At 44.8% G+C, this 16,520-nt stretch overlaps 1 protein-coding gene across 2 annotated transcripts; it reads left to right on the top strand.

Moving 5' to 3' along the window:
• Nucleotides 1–1,230: 1,230 nt before the first annotated feature.
• On the top strand, nucleotides 1,231–16,209 carry LOC121560240 (collagen alpha-1(XXIII) chain-like). Of its 2 annotated transcripts, none has more exons than XM_041873260.1 (8): nucleotides 1,231–1,315; nucleotides 2,110–2,168; nucleotides 2,251–2,340; nucleotides 3,390–3,437; nucleotides 3,740–3,925; nucleotides 4,065–4,195; nucleotides 14,413–14,588; nucleotides 15,289–16,209. In XM_041873260.1, the coding sequence occupies exons 2-8, from the start codon at nucleotides 2,126–2,128 to the stop codon at nucleotides 15,419–15,421; spliced, it is 807 nt and encodes a 268-aa protein (XP_041729194.1). In that variant the 5' UTR covers nucleotides 1,231–1,315; nucleotides 2,110–2,125; the 3' UTR covers nucleotides 15,422–16,209. The 2 variants fall into 2 exon arrangements, with proteins under 2 accessions (XP_041729194.1, XP_041729196.1); XM_041873262.1 differs by lacking the exon at nucleotides 15,289–16,209 and adding an exon at nucleotides 4,585–4,657 and having other exon boundaries at nucleotides 14,413–15,174.
• The last annotated feature ends 311 nt before the right edge of the window (nucleotides 16,210–16,520 follow it).

The raw sequence follows: 16,520 nt of genomic DNA, 5'->3' as shown, positions 1-16,520 counted from the left end.
TTTCCAACATCTTCTCCCAGGTGAGAAGGGCCAGCCAGGGGTTGCTGGTGCCCCAGGGGTTGGTAGTATGGGACGACCAGGACCATCCGGAGCTCCCGGGATGCCAGGCCCTAAGGTCAGTGGAGCACAACGTTTTGTGTGTGTGTGTGTGTGCGCATGCGTGAGTGTGTGAATGAGTATGTGGGTGTGGGTGTGTGTGTGTTTGTCCTTCTGCTGTGTGCTGTCTTTGTGTGTCCATACATAGTCATTGTGTGTTGTATGCGTTTTTAGAGTGATTTCAGACCAGGCCTCCCAGGGCTGCCAGGTAGACCGGGCCCCACAGGAGAGGATGGTTCTCTGGGGCTGACTGGAGACTGCCTGGGCTTGGTGGATCGCCTGGCCTACCAGGAAGAGATGGTCCACAGGGAGACAGAGGTGAGTAGACACACACACACACACACACACACACACACACACACACACACACACACACATGCAGTCTGATTGTTGCTGTTGTCTATCATCAGGCAGTAAAGGTGCTGAGGGCTTGCCTGGTCTGCCTGGGGATGCTGGGGTGTGTACGCCAGGCAGTCCAGGCCCTCTGGGGGCTTTTGGTCTCAAAGGAATCATCGGCTTCACAGGTAATTACATATCCTTATCCCCATCCCTCAGCTGTTTACCAAAACAAGTGGCAAGGGACCCTTTTTGTTTTGTTTTTTTATCCCAGAATGTAGCTGTAAGCATCTCTGTCAGAACACTGCTCATAAAAGTTGTAGCTGTGACTCTACAGTACATATGACACATGCATATAGTCCTCTCTGTGTGTTCCTCCTCATTGTCCTCTCCCTTTCCCCTGTCTCTCTCTTCTCTCCCACTTGTATTCTCTCCTCTCCCAGCTGTCTCATTCTCCTTTCCCCTGTCTTTTTCTCCTCTCCCCCCATCTCTCTGTCCTCTCCCTCTGTCTTTCTCTCCTCTCCTCCGTTTCACTCTCCTCTCCATGTATCCATGAGTCTCTACATGCACAGGGATTCAGGTCTGTCTGGCAGAGGGGCCCCGGGATCGATGGGGCCGTTTGGACGGCCCGGATTTGATGGACCCCCGGGACCTGGGGGGGCTGCCGGCCTGAAGTGATTCAGAGGAAGAGATAGTGTACCAGGTTAGACCACTGGGACCTCTGTTGCTTTAAATATGCAGAAGATGTGCCATTGTGTGAGCAACTGTTATTAACCTGTGTGTGTTCTCCAAGGCCTGAGAGGAGACATGGGGCCGTCAGGAGCGTGTGGTACACCAGGACCAGACGGAGGCCCAGGACCAGGGGGACAACCTGGCCCTGAAGGTAGAACTGTACAATACTTGTATGCACACACACACACACACGCTATGATGATGATGATGATGACGATGATTGCTGTCTCAAGGGCTGATGGGTGCTGATGGGGTGAAGGGCCGCATAGGACCCAGGGGAACTGTGGGAGATGCTGGAGCTCCTGGAGATATTGGAGTCACAACATACATTGAGGTCCCTGGGGACCCTGGGGACACAGGACCTACAGGTCAGTCTCTGAATGACCCCTGACTCTGAATGACCCCTACCCCCCATCAACACTACAAACTCCAACCCTGATTCTAGAACATTAGCTGCACCCTATCTTTATGGACTTACACACAATAAGCTATTCCTTTCTCCCCTTGAGTTTTTAGAAACATTTATGTTGGTCGATACCAAAACTGCTATACCGTTTTCATCAGAAGAAAAATATGCATTCCTCATTGATAATAGCAAAATATTGTTTCTGAATTTCAAAAATAGTTTGAGAGTAATGCTCTGTTCTTGAGCGTAAAACAATATTTCCTGTTGTGAAGGCTATTTTCAGATTAAGAAGTAACAACTAATTAATGCACGACGTATCAACGTGCCTTTACAGTAGATATATAAATATAGCATAACTATCAGAAATGTATTTGATGCTGTTGACAATTTCTCCTTTGGGGATTAATAAAGTGATTATTTATGATATCAATATTCCTTTTCTTCTTCTGAGTTGTATGATGGTTATACAGTCCCAAAATGTGTTAAGGCCTTTTAGATCTAGTGACCCCTGACCTCTGACCCTGCTCTCTTTTCTCCAGGTCTAAGGGGTTTAACATGTGCCAAAAGAGATGTATGATTGGACCCAATGGAGCCAATGGTAAGGATGGGATTCCCGGCAGCGCCGGACCACAAGGTACCCAGCACTGTGACACGCTATTGAAAACACCCCTGTTTTGTAGGTCCCGTTGGCGACCCAGACAGAGATGGCCAGAAAATAAGTATTGGATTCCATGGAAACCCTGGAGTCGCAGGAGACATGGGTGTGCCAGGTAACATACTCAAAATTATAGAGATACAGGCCGTGTCCAAAATCTGTCTTGCCTAATACTTACTAAAAACAACATGCTGTGTACTAATGATACCACATACTATTTAGAACTTACTGGTTAGTAAAAATGTATGCAGTAAGCAACAAATATCAATTTAATGTACTAGGCTCACCCATATTAAGAATGTGTCATCTAATGCGCAATTGCGAAAATAAGATTATCTTCCTCAATAGCATACAACGTATTCCTACTACATGTAGATGAAAAGCCGAATTGAATATGACATCCTGGCATTTAAAGCATTCCTACTTTAAAACGTTATATTTTCACATACATAATCAGCCTACTACTTAGAACGCAAGTTTGGATATTCGGACACGACCACAGTAAATCATATCTCTAATCGATGAATCTATGTGCTGAAAACAAGCATCATCAAATGAGCAGTTAATTAACGGCCATATTGAATTCTTATTTGGTGTCAAAAATAGTTATTTAGAGGATTGAGATACAGAAGGACACTCACAGGTTTGTATTCGCTCCCGGGTGAAGTTCCATCTGGATCCAAAAGGATTATACCTGGAACCAAAAAGGGTTCTCCGAGGAAATCTCTTATGGGGACAGCTGAATAACCCTTTTAGGTTCTAGATAGCACTTTTTTTCTAAGAGTTTAGAACACTCCCTCCAGGGTTTGGGATCAATTCCAATTGAAGTCAGTCAATCCAGGAAGTGATTTGAATTTAAAATTCGAAAATGGAAAAACTTTTGATATAAATAGCTTCTCCATTTTAGTTTATTGAGAAGGCTTTGAAAATATATTCCCTTTTTTCAAATATTGAATTGGAATTTCAGTTTACTTCCTAAATTGACTGACTTGAGTTACCCCAACCCTGCCTCCATGTAATGCAAAGGTCTATGAAGTTCATATTGGGAAATGTTTGTATGGTCTTGATATGCTGTAGCCATTTCAGGGTTAGAACTCACATATAGCCTTTTTTACACATTCACAGACATGATCTCTCTGTGTTGATTGTCTGTTCTCTCTACAGCCCCTGGAATTGGACCAAAAGGCACAGACGGAAAGACGGGTCAATCTGGTGAGTCTGTGCGACACAGAGATAGTTGCATGCATGTGTTTTGTTGTACAATGTGTGCGTCCCAATAATATATCTGGTCATCTATATGCTAGTTAGTGACATTTACTCCTTTCAAATAGCATGTTGTTTACAATGTTAAGACATAGTGAAATAGGGTTACTAATGTCACCTCAAGGCTCAGCAACTCTGGGTCTCTCAACCTAAGGTATAGTGCTACCAGACGGTAATGATTCACTGCCAAGTATTGAACGCTACAAAAGAGATATCCCTTCACTGATCCCTTCATCTGACTAATTCTGTAGGACTTAAGGGGGATGTGGGGTTGCCTGGCCGCTTTGGCCCCCCTGGTCTCTCGGGGCCTTTGGGGGACATTGGACCTCCTGGCCCCCCTGATCCTACGGGACTGCCTGGAAGTCCTGGCCGGGATGGAATGTGCTTTGAAGGGCTAAAAGGAGACGGTGGACAAAATGGCGCCCTTGGACCCCAAGGTGTGTAGGCTGCATCTCAAAGGATACCCTATTCCCAATATAGTGCACTACTTTTGACTAGAGCCCTCTGTTTATTTTTATTTTTTGCTGCGTTGCTTCCATGACCTCTGAGCATGCTCCCCCCTCTCTGTGTATTTAGGTATGCAGGGGCCACGGGGCCCTCCTGGTCAACCAGGACCCGGCTTTAAAGGAGATAAGGTGAACAAAGGTGCTATGGGCCTCCTGGGTACGCCTGAGTACAGAGGAGACACAGGGGTACAGGGCAGACCGGTGAGTCACACACCACTGATTTACTCAACCATGCTTAAAGGTAGACTCCGTGAGATGACATCATCATAAACGTTGGGCCAACTTTCGACCTATAGACATATATCCACATCAATAGTAACCAAATCTGCCAAGACTGCCATTGTTGGCCCTTCCCGATGTGAACATGTTACAATGGAGAGTCCACACATGAAGAGCCAATAATCAGTTATTATTCATGAAGATGTCACCTTGCACACACACACTCATCTGAAATAAAGGTGAAGTTTCCCCTAATTACAAATCTAGTATCATTTCCCCCTCCCCCAATCCTGATCTTAACCAGTAGTGGGGGAAATGCGAAAGTGACCCAACACCGAATGGGTGCGCTGAAAAGGATGTGTTTTCTACAGGGTAACGATGGCAGACCAGGTGGTCTGGGAGCAAAAGGGGAGATGGGACAGTTAGGAGACATGGGAACAAACGGTAATGACCAATTTGAAACTTTATTAACAACCTCGATACTCTGTACATGCATTCAGAATGTAATTTCTGTTAGTATTGGTCAGTGCTACAACTTTCATCTGGGGAAGGCAATCCAAAATGTTATTGTGGCAATCCAAAATGTAACTGTAGTCAGACAGCAATACTTGCAGTACTGTTAACGACTTACTAACACACTCCTATTTGCCATATCTTCAATCTAAGCCTACTAGAAAGTGTGTGCCCTCAGGCCTGGAGGGAAGCAAAAGTCATTATACTACCCAAGAACAGTAAAGCCCCATTTACTGGCACAAATAGCTGTCTAGGCCCCTTAGTAAACTTCTGGAAAAAATGGTGTTTGACCAGATACAATGCTATTTTACAGTAACAAATTGACTACAGACTTTTTTATAGGAAAGGACATTCAACAAGCACAGCACTTACACAAGTGACTGATGATTGGCTGAGAGAAATTGATGATAAAAGATTGTGGGAGCTGTTTTGTTAGACTTCAGAGTGGCTTTTGACATTATCGATCATAGCTTGCTGATGGAAAAACGTATATGTTATGGCTTTACACCCCCTGCTATACTGTGGATAAAGAATTACCTGTCTAACAGAACACAGAGGGTGTTATTTAATGGAAGCCTCTCCAACATAATCTAGGTAGAATCAGGAATTCCCCAAAGCAGCTGTCTAGGCCCCTTACTTTTTTCAATATTTTCTAATGACATGCCACTCACCTTGAGTAAAGCCAGTATGGCTATGTATTGCGATGACTCAACACTATACATGTCAGCTACAACAGCGAGTGAAATCCCTGCAACACTTAACAAAGAGCTGTAGTTAGTTTCAGAATGGGTGGCAAGGAATAAGTTGGTCCTAAATATTTCAAAAACTAAAAGCATTGTATTTGGGACAAATCATTCACTAAACCATAAACCTCAGCTAAATCTTATAATAAATAATGTGGAAATTGAGCAAGTTGAGGTGACTAAACTGCTTGGAGTAACCCTGGATTTTAAACTGTCATGGTCAAAACATGTTGATACAACAATAGCTAGTTTTTTTTTTAAATTTTCCCTATACCCATCATGAGTTTGCTACAACCTAGCCTACAAATGAAAGTACAGAACGTAGGTGCACAGGTCGAGAGACAAATTGGAGTATTCAAGGTGACAGACAGTGACACATTCAATACCACCTTGCACACTCTTGCCTGCATCTAGCTGATTTGGGGTGTAACCATTAGTCCATTAGTCCACTAAAACAAGAGTTTCTATTGGACAAATTCAGGTAGGTCCATCCCGTTTCATTTAAGAAACTTTTTTCAACTGAATCGGTGGAATGAATACATCCCCTGCACACTCAGTTCACTTTCATAGCAGCCACATACGGCATCATAACTTTTCTCGTTTTTTCTTTTCTACGCGCTCTCCTCTCAACTTTTCCCTTTGCTTGTGGACTTCAGCGCACAACACAACAGCTGCCTGTGAGTTATAATTAATTTTAAGGTTCTTCTATTGGTTTTTAAATCAATTCACAATTGTGCACCCCAATACATGTCAGACATGCTTTTAAGTTATGTACTCAGTAGGTCCCTCAGGTCCTCTGGCACTGGCCTTTTAACTATCCCAAAGCCTAGGTCCAAGAGGCATGGAGAGGCAGCCTTTAGTTATTATGCCCCCAGCCTCTGGAATAGCCTGCCAGAGAACCTGAGGGAGGCCGACACTGTGGACATATTTAAAAGAGATCTTAAAACACACCTTTTTAACTTTGCTTTTCCTTAGGGAGCTTATAGTCTTTCAGATTTTATTGTTATTCTTTCGTTTTTTATGCACTTGTGGTAAATATTTCAGTTTTTCTTTTCATAGTTTTTTATTAGTTTTTTCCTGTGAAGCACATTGTGTTGCATTCCATGTTTGAAATGTGCTGTATAAATAAAGCCTGATTTGATTTGACCATAACGCTAACCGCTACAAAGCCTATCGTTGACACCATATTAGCTAACGTCATAGTCAACATAGCTACTAGCACTCAATCAATCAAATGTTATTTGTAAAGCCCTTTTTACATCAGCAGATGTCACAAAGTGCTATACAGAACCCAGCCTAAAACCCAAAATAGCAAGCAATGCAGATGTAGAAGCACGGTGGCAATGAAAAACTCCCTAGAAATGCAGAAACCTAGGAAGAAACCTAGAGAGGAACCAGGCTCTGAGGGGTGGCCAGTCCCCTTCTGGCTGTGCCAGGTGGAGATTATAACAGTAAATGGCCATTAAGGCCAGATTTTTCTCCAAGATGTTCAAACGTTCATAGATGACCAGCAGGGTCAAATAATAATCACAGTGGTTGTAGAGGTTGCAACACGTCAGTACATCAGGAGTAAATGTTACTTGGCTTTTCATAGCCGGGCATTTAGAGGTTGAAATAGCAGGTGTGGTAGAGAGAGAGAGAGTTGAAAACAGCAGGTCTGGGACAAGGTAGCATGTCCGGTGAACAGGTCAGGGTTCCATAGCCAAAGGCAGAAGAGTGGAAACTGGAGCAGCAGCATGACCAGGTGGACTGGGGACAGCAAGGAGTCATCAGGCCAGGTAGTCCTGAGGCATGGTCCTAGGGCTCAGGTCCTCTGGGATGGGAGGGAGAGAGGGAGAGAGAGAGAATTAGAGGGAGCATACTTAAATTCACACAGGACACCGGATAAGATGGCTGCCGTTTTAACGAATTGGCGCCGGAGAAGATGGCTGCCGTTTTACAGCTCTCTAACCAATTGTACTATTATGTGTGTTTTTCCGCGTTATTTGTAATTTATTTTGTACATAATGTTTCTGCCATCGTCTCTTATAACCAAAAAGAGCTTCTGGATATCAGGACAGCGATTACTCACCTCGTATTGGACGAATAATTTTTCTTCAACGAGGCGGCCGCGAAGGATATCCTACAGACACCCGACAAGGCCCAAATCCCCGTCATTCGCATGAGGAAGAGACAGAGATATCGTGGACGTAGGTCGGGGTGCCTTGTAAGGATCCGACGGCGAGCGAGTAAACTGCCGCTCCCATCAATGCTATTAGCCAATGTTCAATCATTGGAAAATAAATTGGATGACCTAAGATTACGGTTATCCTACCAACGGGACATTAAAAATTGTAATATCTTATGTTTCACCTAGTCGTGGCTGAACGACGACATGGATAACATACAGCTAGCTAACTTAAATCCGTTCTACCTAATTTCTACCAGCATGTTAAATGTGCAACCAGAGGAAAAAAAACTCTAGACCACCTTTACTCCACACACAGAGATGCATACAAAGCTCTCCCTCGCCCTCCATTTGGCAAATCTGACCATAACTCTATCCTCCTGATTCCTGCTTATAAGCAAAAACTAAAGCAGGAAGCACCAGTGACTCGGTTAATAAAAAAGTGGTCAGATGACGCAGATGCTAAGCTACAGGACTGTTTTGCTAGCACAGACTGGAACATGTTCCGGGATTCTTCAGATAGCATTGAGGAGTACACCACATCAGTCACTGGCTTCATCAATAAGTGCATCGATGATGTCGTCCCCACAGTGACCGTACGTACATACCCCAACCAGAAGCCATGGATTACAGGAAACATCCGCACTGATCTAAAGGGTAGAAATGCCGCTTTCAAGGAGCGGGACTCTAACCCGGACGCTTATAAGAAATCCCGCTATGCCCTCCGACGAACCATCAAACAGGCAAAGAGTCAATACAGGACTAAGATTGGATCGTACTACACCGGCTCTGATGCTCGTCGGATGTGGCAGGGCTTGAAAACTATTACAGACTACAAAGGGAAGCACAGCTGCGAGCTTCCCAATGACACAAGCCTACCAGACGAGCTAAACCACTTCTATGCTCGCTTCGAGGCAAGCAACACTGAAGTATGCATGAGAGCACCAGCTGTTCCGGATGACTATGTGATCACGCTCTCCGTAGCCGATGTGAGTAAGACTTTTAAGCAGGTCAACATTCACAAGGCCGCAGGGCCAGACGGATTACCAGGACGTGTACTCCGAGCATGTGCTGACCAACTGGCAAGTGTCTTCACTGACATTTTCAACATGTCCCTGACTGAGTCTGTAATACCAACATGTTTCAAGCAGACCACCATAGTCCCCGTGCCCAAGGACACTAAGATAACCTGCCTAAATGACTACCGACCCGTAGCACTGACGTCGGTAGCCATGAAGTGCTTTGAAAGGCTGGTCATGGCTCACATCAACACCATTATCCCATAAACCCTAGACCCACTCCAATTTGCATACCGCTCCAACAGATCCACAGATTATGCAATCTCTATTGCACTCCACACTGCCCTTTCCCACCTGGACAAGAGGAACACCTACGTGAGAATGCTATTCATTGACTACCGCTCAGCATTCAACACCATAGTGCCCTCAAAGCTCATCACTAAGCTAAGGATCCTGGGACTAAACACCTCCCTCTGCAACTGGATCCTGGACTTCGTGACGGGCCACCCCCAGGTGGTAAGGGTAGGTAACAACACATCTGCCACACTGATCCTCAACACAGGGGCCCCTCAGGGGTGCGTGCTCAGTCCCCTCCTGTACTCCCTGTTCACCCATGACTGCATGGCTAGGCACGACTCCAACACCATCATTAAGTTTGCCGACGACACAACAGTGGTAGGCCTGATCACCGACAACGATGAGACAGCCTATAGGGAGGAGGTCAGAGACCTGGCCGTGTGGTGCCAGGATAACAACCTCTCCCTCAACGTGGAGACTACAGGAAAAAAAAGAGTACTGAGCACATCCCCATTCTCATCGACGGGGCAGTAGTGGAACAGGTTGAGAGCTTCAAGTTCCTTGGTGTCCATATCACCAACGAACTATCATGGTCCAAACACACCAAGACAGTCGTGAAGAGGGCACGACAAAGCCTATTCCCCCTCAGGAGACTGAAAAGATTCAGCATGGGTCCTCAGATCCTCAAAAAATTATACAGCTGCACCATCGAGAGCATCCTGACTGGTTGCATCACCGCCTGGTATGGCAACTGCTTGGCCTCCGACCGCAAGGCACTACAGAGGGTAGTGCGTACGGCCCAGTACATCACTGGGGCCAAGCTTCCTGCCATCCAGGACCTCTATACCAGGCGGTGTCAGAGGAAGGCCCTCAAAATTGTCAAAGACTCCAGCCACCCTAGTCATAGACTGTTCTCTCTGCTACCGCACGGCAAGTGGTACCGGAGTGCCAAGTCTAGGTCCAAAAGACTTCTCAACAGCTTCTACCCCCAAGCCATAAGACTCCTGAACAGCTAATCATGGCTACCCGGACTATTTGCACTGCCCCCCCACCCCATCTTTTTACGCTGCTGCTACTCTGTTAATTATTTATGCATATTCACTTTAACTCTACCCACATGTACATATTACTTCAACTACCTCAACTAGCCGGTGCCCCAGCACTTTGACTCTGCACCGGTACCCCCCTGTATATATAGCCTCCCTACTGTTATTTTATTTTACTTCTGCTCTTTTTTCTCAACACTTTTTTGATGTTGTTTTATTTTACTTTTTTATTAAAAATAAATGCACTGTTGGTTAAGGGCTGTAAGTAAGCATTTCACTGTAATGTCTGCACCTGTTGTAATCGGCGCATGTGGCCAATAAAATTTGATTTGATTTGATAAGACAGGAGAATAACATCAGATATAACAGACTGACTCTAGCCCCCCGGCACATAGACTATTGCAGCATAGATACTGGAAGCTGAGACAGGGGGGTCGGGAGACACTGTGATCCCGTCCGACGATACCCCAAGACAGGTCCAACATGGCAGGATATAACCCCACCCACTTTGCCAAAGCACAGCCCCACACCACCAGAGGGATATCAACAGACCACCTACCTACTACCCTGAGACAAGGCTGAGTATAGCCCACGAAGATCTCCTCCACTGCACGAGCCCGAGCGAGTGACAAACAGGACAGGAAGATCACGTCAGTGACTCAACCCACTCAAGTGATGCACCCCTCCTAGGGACGGCATGGAAAGCACCAGTAAATCAGTGACTCAGCCCCCGTAATAGGGTCAGAGGCAGAGAATCCCAATGGAGAGACAGGAACCGACCAGGCAGAGACAGCAAGGGCGGTTTGTCGCTCCAGTGCCTTTCCGTTCACCTTCGCACCCCTGGGCCAGACTACACTCAATCATAGGACCTATTGAAGAGATGAGTCTTCAGTAAAGACTTAAAGGTCGAGACCGAGTCTGCGTCTCTCACATGGCTAGGCAGACCATTCCATAAAAATGGAGCTCTATAGGAGAAAGTCCTGCCTCCAGCAGAGGAAATTTTAGGGACAATAAGGAGGTCTGCGTCTTGTGACCGTAGCGTACGTGTAGGTATGTACGGCAGGACCAAATTGGAGAGATAGGTAGGAGCAAGCCCATGTAATGCTTTGTAGGTTAGCAGTAAAACCTTGAAATCAGCTCTAGCCTTAACAGGAAGCCAGTGTAGAGAGGCTAGCACTGGAGTAATATGATCAATTTTGGTTCTAGTCAAGATTCTAGCAGCCGTGTTTAGCACTAACTGAAGTTTATTTAGTGCATTATCCGGGTAGCCGGAGAGTAGAGCATTGCAGTAGTCTAATCTAGAAGTGACAAAAGCATGGATTAACTTTTCTGCATAATTTTTGGACAAAAAGTTTCTGATTTTTGCAATTTTACGAAGATGGAAAAAAGCTGTCCTTGAAATATTCTTGAAATGTTCGTCAAATTAATTGTCAGATCCAACAGAAGATCTCTTTGTTTCTTGGGACCTAGAACTAGCATCTCTGTTTTGTCCGAGTATGAAAACAAAACATTTGCCGCCATCCACTTCCTTATGTCCTCTGTAGCTCAGCTGGTAGAGCACGGCGCTTGTAACGCTAAGGTAGTGGGTTCGATCCCCGGGACCACCCATACACAAAAAATGTATGCACGCATGACGGTAAGTCGCTTTGGATAAAAGCGTCTGCTAAATGGCATATATTAAACACATGCTTCCAGGGTAGGCAATTTTGGGGCTTCACCATGTTTCATAGAAATGTAGAGCTGTGTGTCGTCCGCATAGTAATGAAAGTTAACATTGTGTTTCCGAATGACATCACCAAGAGGTAAAATATATAGTGAAAACAATAGTGGTCCTAAAACGGAACCTTGAGGAACTCCGAAACTTACAATAGATTTTTCAGTGGACAAACCATCCACAGAGATGAACTGATACAGTGGGGAGAACAAGTATTTGATACACTGCCGATTTTGCAGGTTTTCCTACTTACAAAGCATGTAGAGGTCTGTAATTTTTATCATAGGTACACTTCAACTGTGAGATACGGAATCTAAAACTAAAATCCAGAAAATCACATTTTATGATTTTTAAGTAATTAATTTGCATTTTATTGCATGACATAAGTATTTGATACATCAGAAAAGCAGAACTTAATATTTGGTACAGAAACCTTTGTTTGCAATTACAGAGATCATAAGTTTCCTGTAGGTCTTGACCAGGTTTGCACACACTGCAGCAGGGATTTTGGCCCACTCCTCCATACAGACCTTCTCCAGATCCTTCAGGTTTCGGGGCTGTCGCTGGGCAATACGGACTTTCAGCTCCCTCCAAAGATTTTCTATTGGGTTCAGGTCTGGAGACTGGCTAGGCCACTCCAGGACCTTGAGATGCTTCTTAGGGAGCCACTCCTTAGTTGCCCTGGCTGTGCGTTTCTTGTCGTTGTCATGCTGGAAGACCCAGCCACGACCCATCTTCAATGCTCTTACTGAGGGAAGGAGGTTGTTGGCCAAGATCTCGCGATACATGGCCCCATCCATCCTCCCCTCAATACGGTGCAGTCGTCCTGTCCCCTTTGCAGAAAACCATCCCCAAAGAATGATGTTTCCACCTCCATGCTTCACGGTTGGGATGGTGTTCTTGGGGTTGTACTCATCTTTCTTCTTCCTCCAAACACGGCGAGTGGAGTTTAGACCAAAAAGCTCTATTTTTGTCTTATCAGACCACATGACCTTCTCCCATTCCTCCTCTGGATCATCCAGATGGTCATTGGCAAACTTCAGACGGGCCTGGACATGCGCTGGTTTGAGCAGGGGGACCTTGCGTGCGCTGCAGGATTTTAATCCATGAAGGCGTAGTGTGTTACTAATGGTTTTCTTTGAGACTGTGTTCCCAGCTCTCTTCAGGTCATTGACCAGGTCCTGCCGTGTAGTTCTGGGCTGATCCCCTCACCTTCCTCATGATCATTGATGCCCCACGAGGTGAGATCTTACATGGAGCCCCAGACCGAGGGTGATTGACCGTCATCTTGAACTTCTTCCATTTTCTAATAATTGCGCCAACAGTTGTTGCCTTCTCACCAAGCTGCTTACCTATTGTCCTGTAGCCCATCCCAGCCTTGTGCAGGTCTACAATTTTATCCCTGATGTCCTTACACAGCTCTCTGGTCTTGGCCATTGTGGAGAGGTTGGAGTCTGTTTGATTGAGTGTGTGGACAGGTGTCTTTTATACAGGTAACGAGTTCAAACAGGTGCAGTTAATACAAGTAATGAGTGGAGAACAGGAGGGCTTCTTAAAGAAAAACTAACAGGTCTGTGAGAGCCGGAATTCTTACTGGTTGGTAGGTGATCAAATACTTATGTCATGCAATAAAATGCAAATTAAATCATACAATGTTATTTTCTGGATTTTTGTTCTAGATTCCGTCTCTCACAGTTGAAGTGTACCTATGATAAAAATTACAGACCTCTACATGCTTTGTAAGTAGGAAAACCTGCAAAATCGGCAGTGTATCAAATACTTGTTTTCCCCACTGTATATGATGGTTTGTATAGACATTATGGACAGTGTATGAATAGCAAAGGTGTGACAAGCAGTAATTATATAGGATGAGCCTTGACTATAATACAGTATATACATTGGGGCGGCAGGTAGCTTAGTGGGTAAGAGCGTTGTGCCAGTAACCGAAAGGTCGCTGGTTCTAATCCCTGAGCCGACTAGGTGAAAAATCTGTCGATGTGCCCTTAAGCAAGGTACTTAACCCTAATTGCTCCTGTAAGTCGCTCTGGATAAGAGCGTCTGCTAAATGACTAAAATGTACATATGAAGTGGGTAAAACAGTATGTAAACCTTATTAAAGTGACCAGTGTTCATTGACTATATACATAGGGCAGCAGTCTCTAAGGTGCAGGGTAGAGTACCGGGTGGTAGAACTCTTCGTAAGTCTATGGAAGGAGGTGAGAACCATGAGCCTCCTAGGTTTTGTATTGTGAAGTCAATGTACCCAGAGGACGGAAAATAGCTGTCTTCCTGCTACACCATGGTGCTACCCTAGAGGGTGCTGTTGAGGCTACTGTAGATGTTCATCGCGAAACAGTGTGCTTTAATCATTTATTTGGTGATGTGAATATATTTTGTATCATTTTATCTAGAAGGATAACTTTTTTAATATTTCACTATTTTTATTTTTACGAAATGTACTGAGTAGGATGGTCCTCCCCTTCCTCCTTTGAAGAGCCTCCACTGACACACACACCTTGCATCCTCCTCCCTATCTTTATATACCACTGGTTCCTCATCCATACATGGAATCTTACTTATTAACCCTGACTTATAAGTCTCAATTGCAGAGTGCCCAAAAGTGTTAAACAGACACTGTGGAGGAAGGTCTGTGAAAAGAGTTACTGTGAAAAGAGACTGTCTATGGGATTGTTTCCTCAGGTATCCAAGGTGACCCGGTCCCTACTTTGCAGGGCCATTAGAGGACAGCTTCCTATTCACCCATCACAGCCAGAGGCAGAACGTGCCCCAGTGCCCAGGGGGCAGCAACCTCATCTACGCCGGATACTCCCTCCTCTTCATCAATGGCAACAACAGAGGTCATGGCCAGGATCTGGGTCTGAGTATACACACACATGTGCATGCGCATCCATCCATGGATAAATACATATACATAGGCATGCATGCATTCACGCACACGCACACAACAGATGAGGCCATGCCAAGCGACATGGCCCTCATCTCTGGTGACTCACTGGAGAGATATGTCAGCAGATGCTGCTCTAGTATACACTGGTTTGAACAGATTGTCCTAGACATAACACAGGAAGGAACTCCATTGTCACTCCATAAGTAAATATGGGTCTGCCCCGATAGCCGGGAATCCCCACTCTGCTGGGTAAAATGCCCCTGAGGGGATGTATTGAATTGAATTGTAAATTGAATTGAATTAGGGTTGCAAAATTCCAGTAACTTCTCCAAAATCCAGAAATCCCGGTTGGAATATTCCTGGAATCAGGAAGGAATGAGCAGGACATTTGGAATCCTCCAACCAAGATTTTTGGAAAACCTGGGAATTTTGAGAAAGTTACTCACTCCACAGCTAGCTTGAATTTTGCAACCCTAAATTTAATTGAATTGAATTAATTGAAAATTATGCTGGCATGACAAGTTTCCTTGTCTGCCCAAGCATGCTCTTCAGAGTCAATGTGATGTATGTTTATGAACTGATGTATGTATTGCATGTATATGTATTTTTTTTTACTGGCAAATAAAATCAATTAATCATACCGTATTTGGTCTCTCCCTCTCTTTCAGGTGTGCAGTGTGTGAGACCAAAGCAAAGATCATCGCTGTTCACAGTCAGACCAACCAGATCCCTGTTTGTCCACGGGGCTGGCTCTCTCTCTGGGCTGGCTACTCTTTTGTCATGGTAGGAACTACAGTCTAAGAAAGAGGAACACTTGTATGGATGGGTTAATTCAGTAGCTGAATGAAATGCAAGTACACTTTTACCTGAACACATTTTTTACCTGATCAGGAAAACCTCAAGGCCAGGAAGAACTCTAGGCCATAGTATAATGGCAGTAACTGAAATCTATGCTTACTTGCTTATGGCGACGCAATGCCATAGCAATAGAGAGGTTAGAGAAGGTTGCCAGTTTGAATCCCATGTCTGATAGGGAAAAATCTGTTCAAGAGTGGGCCAGAGGGTTGCTGCCATCAGTGTCCTAGATGCCATCACCTGCCTTTGTACCTGTGAGCAAGGCACTTAACCCCTAAACTGCTCAGCGGGCACTGCACTAGTAGCTGCCTACTGCTCCACCCTCTTCAACCAAGGGCTGGATTCAATCTGTAGTGCTGAAGTTCGGCGTTACAGCGTGATAAAAATGTAAAGGCATGGTTCCCGCGCTAGCGGAGTCTGTATTCACAGTAAAGGATGCATATGTCTGGCTCAATTGGAAATGACCTTTCAATTTTGATTGCACAATCAATCTGTAACGCTTCAGTGATACAGATTGAATCGAGCCCCATATGTGTGTATGTGTTTGTGTATATCAGAGGGGTTGGGCACAGCAGAAGACCCATTTCCATCTTCCGTTCTTCATGGACACTGCAAGATCCTCCGTTCTTAGCAAATGTTATCCACAAATGTCTATAGGGTGGCTTACAGTGTATTCAGAAAGTATTCAGACCTATTCCCTTTTTTTTATTTTTTTTTATTTAACCTTTATTTAACTAGGCAAGTCAGTTAAGAACAAATTCTTATTTACAATGACGGCCTACCAAAAGGCAAAAGGCCTCCTGCAGGGACAGGAGCTGGGATAAAAAAATTATATATATATATAGGACGAAACACACATCACGACAAGAGAGAGACCACAACACTACATGAAGAGAGACCGAAGACAACAACACATGATGGCAGCAACACATGACAACACAGCATGGTAGCAAAAAATGACAACAACACCGTAGCAACACGACATGGCAGCAGCACAACATGGTAGCAGCACAAAACATGGTACAAACAATATTGGGCACAGACA

Source organism: Coregonus clupeaformis, chromosome 19, assembly GCF_020615455.1.
Source record: "Coregonus clupeaformis isolate EN_2021a chromosome 19, ASM2061545v1, whole genome shotgun sequence".
Classification (NCBI taxonomy): Eukaryota; Metazoa; Chordata; class Actinopteri; order Salmoniformes; family Salmonidae; genus Coregonus; species Coregonus clupeaformis.
This window is presented reverse-complemented; position numbering and strand designations above follow the sequence as displayed.

What these genes read in the sequence shown, in the direction of transcription:
- LOC121560240 (XM_041873260.1), top strand. Translation starts at nt 2,126, where the DNA reads ATGTGCCAAAAGAGATGTATGATTGGACCCAATGGAGCCAATG. An exon ending in AGGAGACATGGGTGTGCCAG is followed by an intron (nt 2,341 to 3,389) that starts GTAACATACTCA and finishes TTCTCTCTACAG; the next exon opens with CCCCTGGAATTGGACCAAAA. An exon ending in CAGGGGTACAGGGCAGACCG is followed by an intron (nt 4,196 to 14,412) that starts GTGAGTCACACA and finishes TTGTTTCCTCAG; the next exon opens with GTATCCAAGGTGACCCGGTC.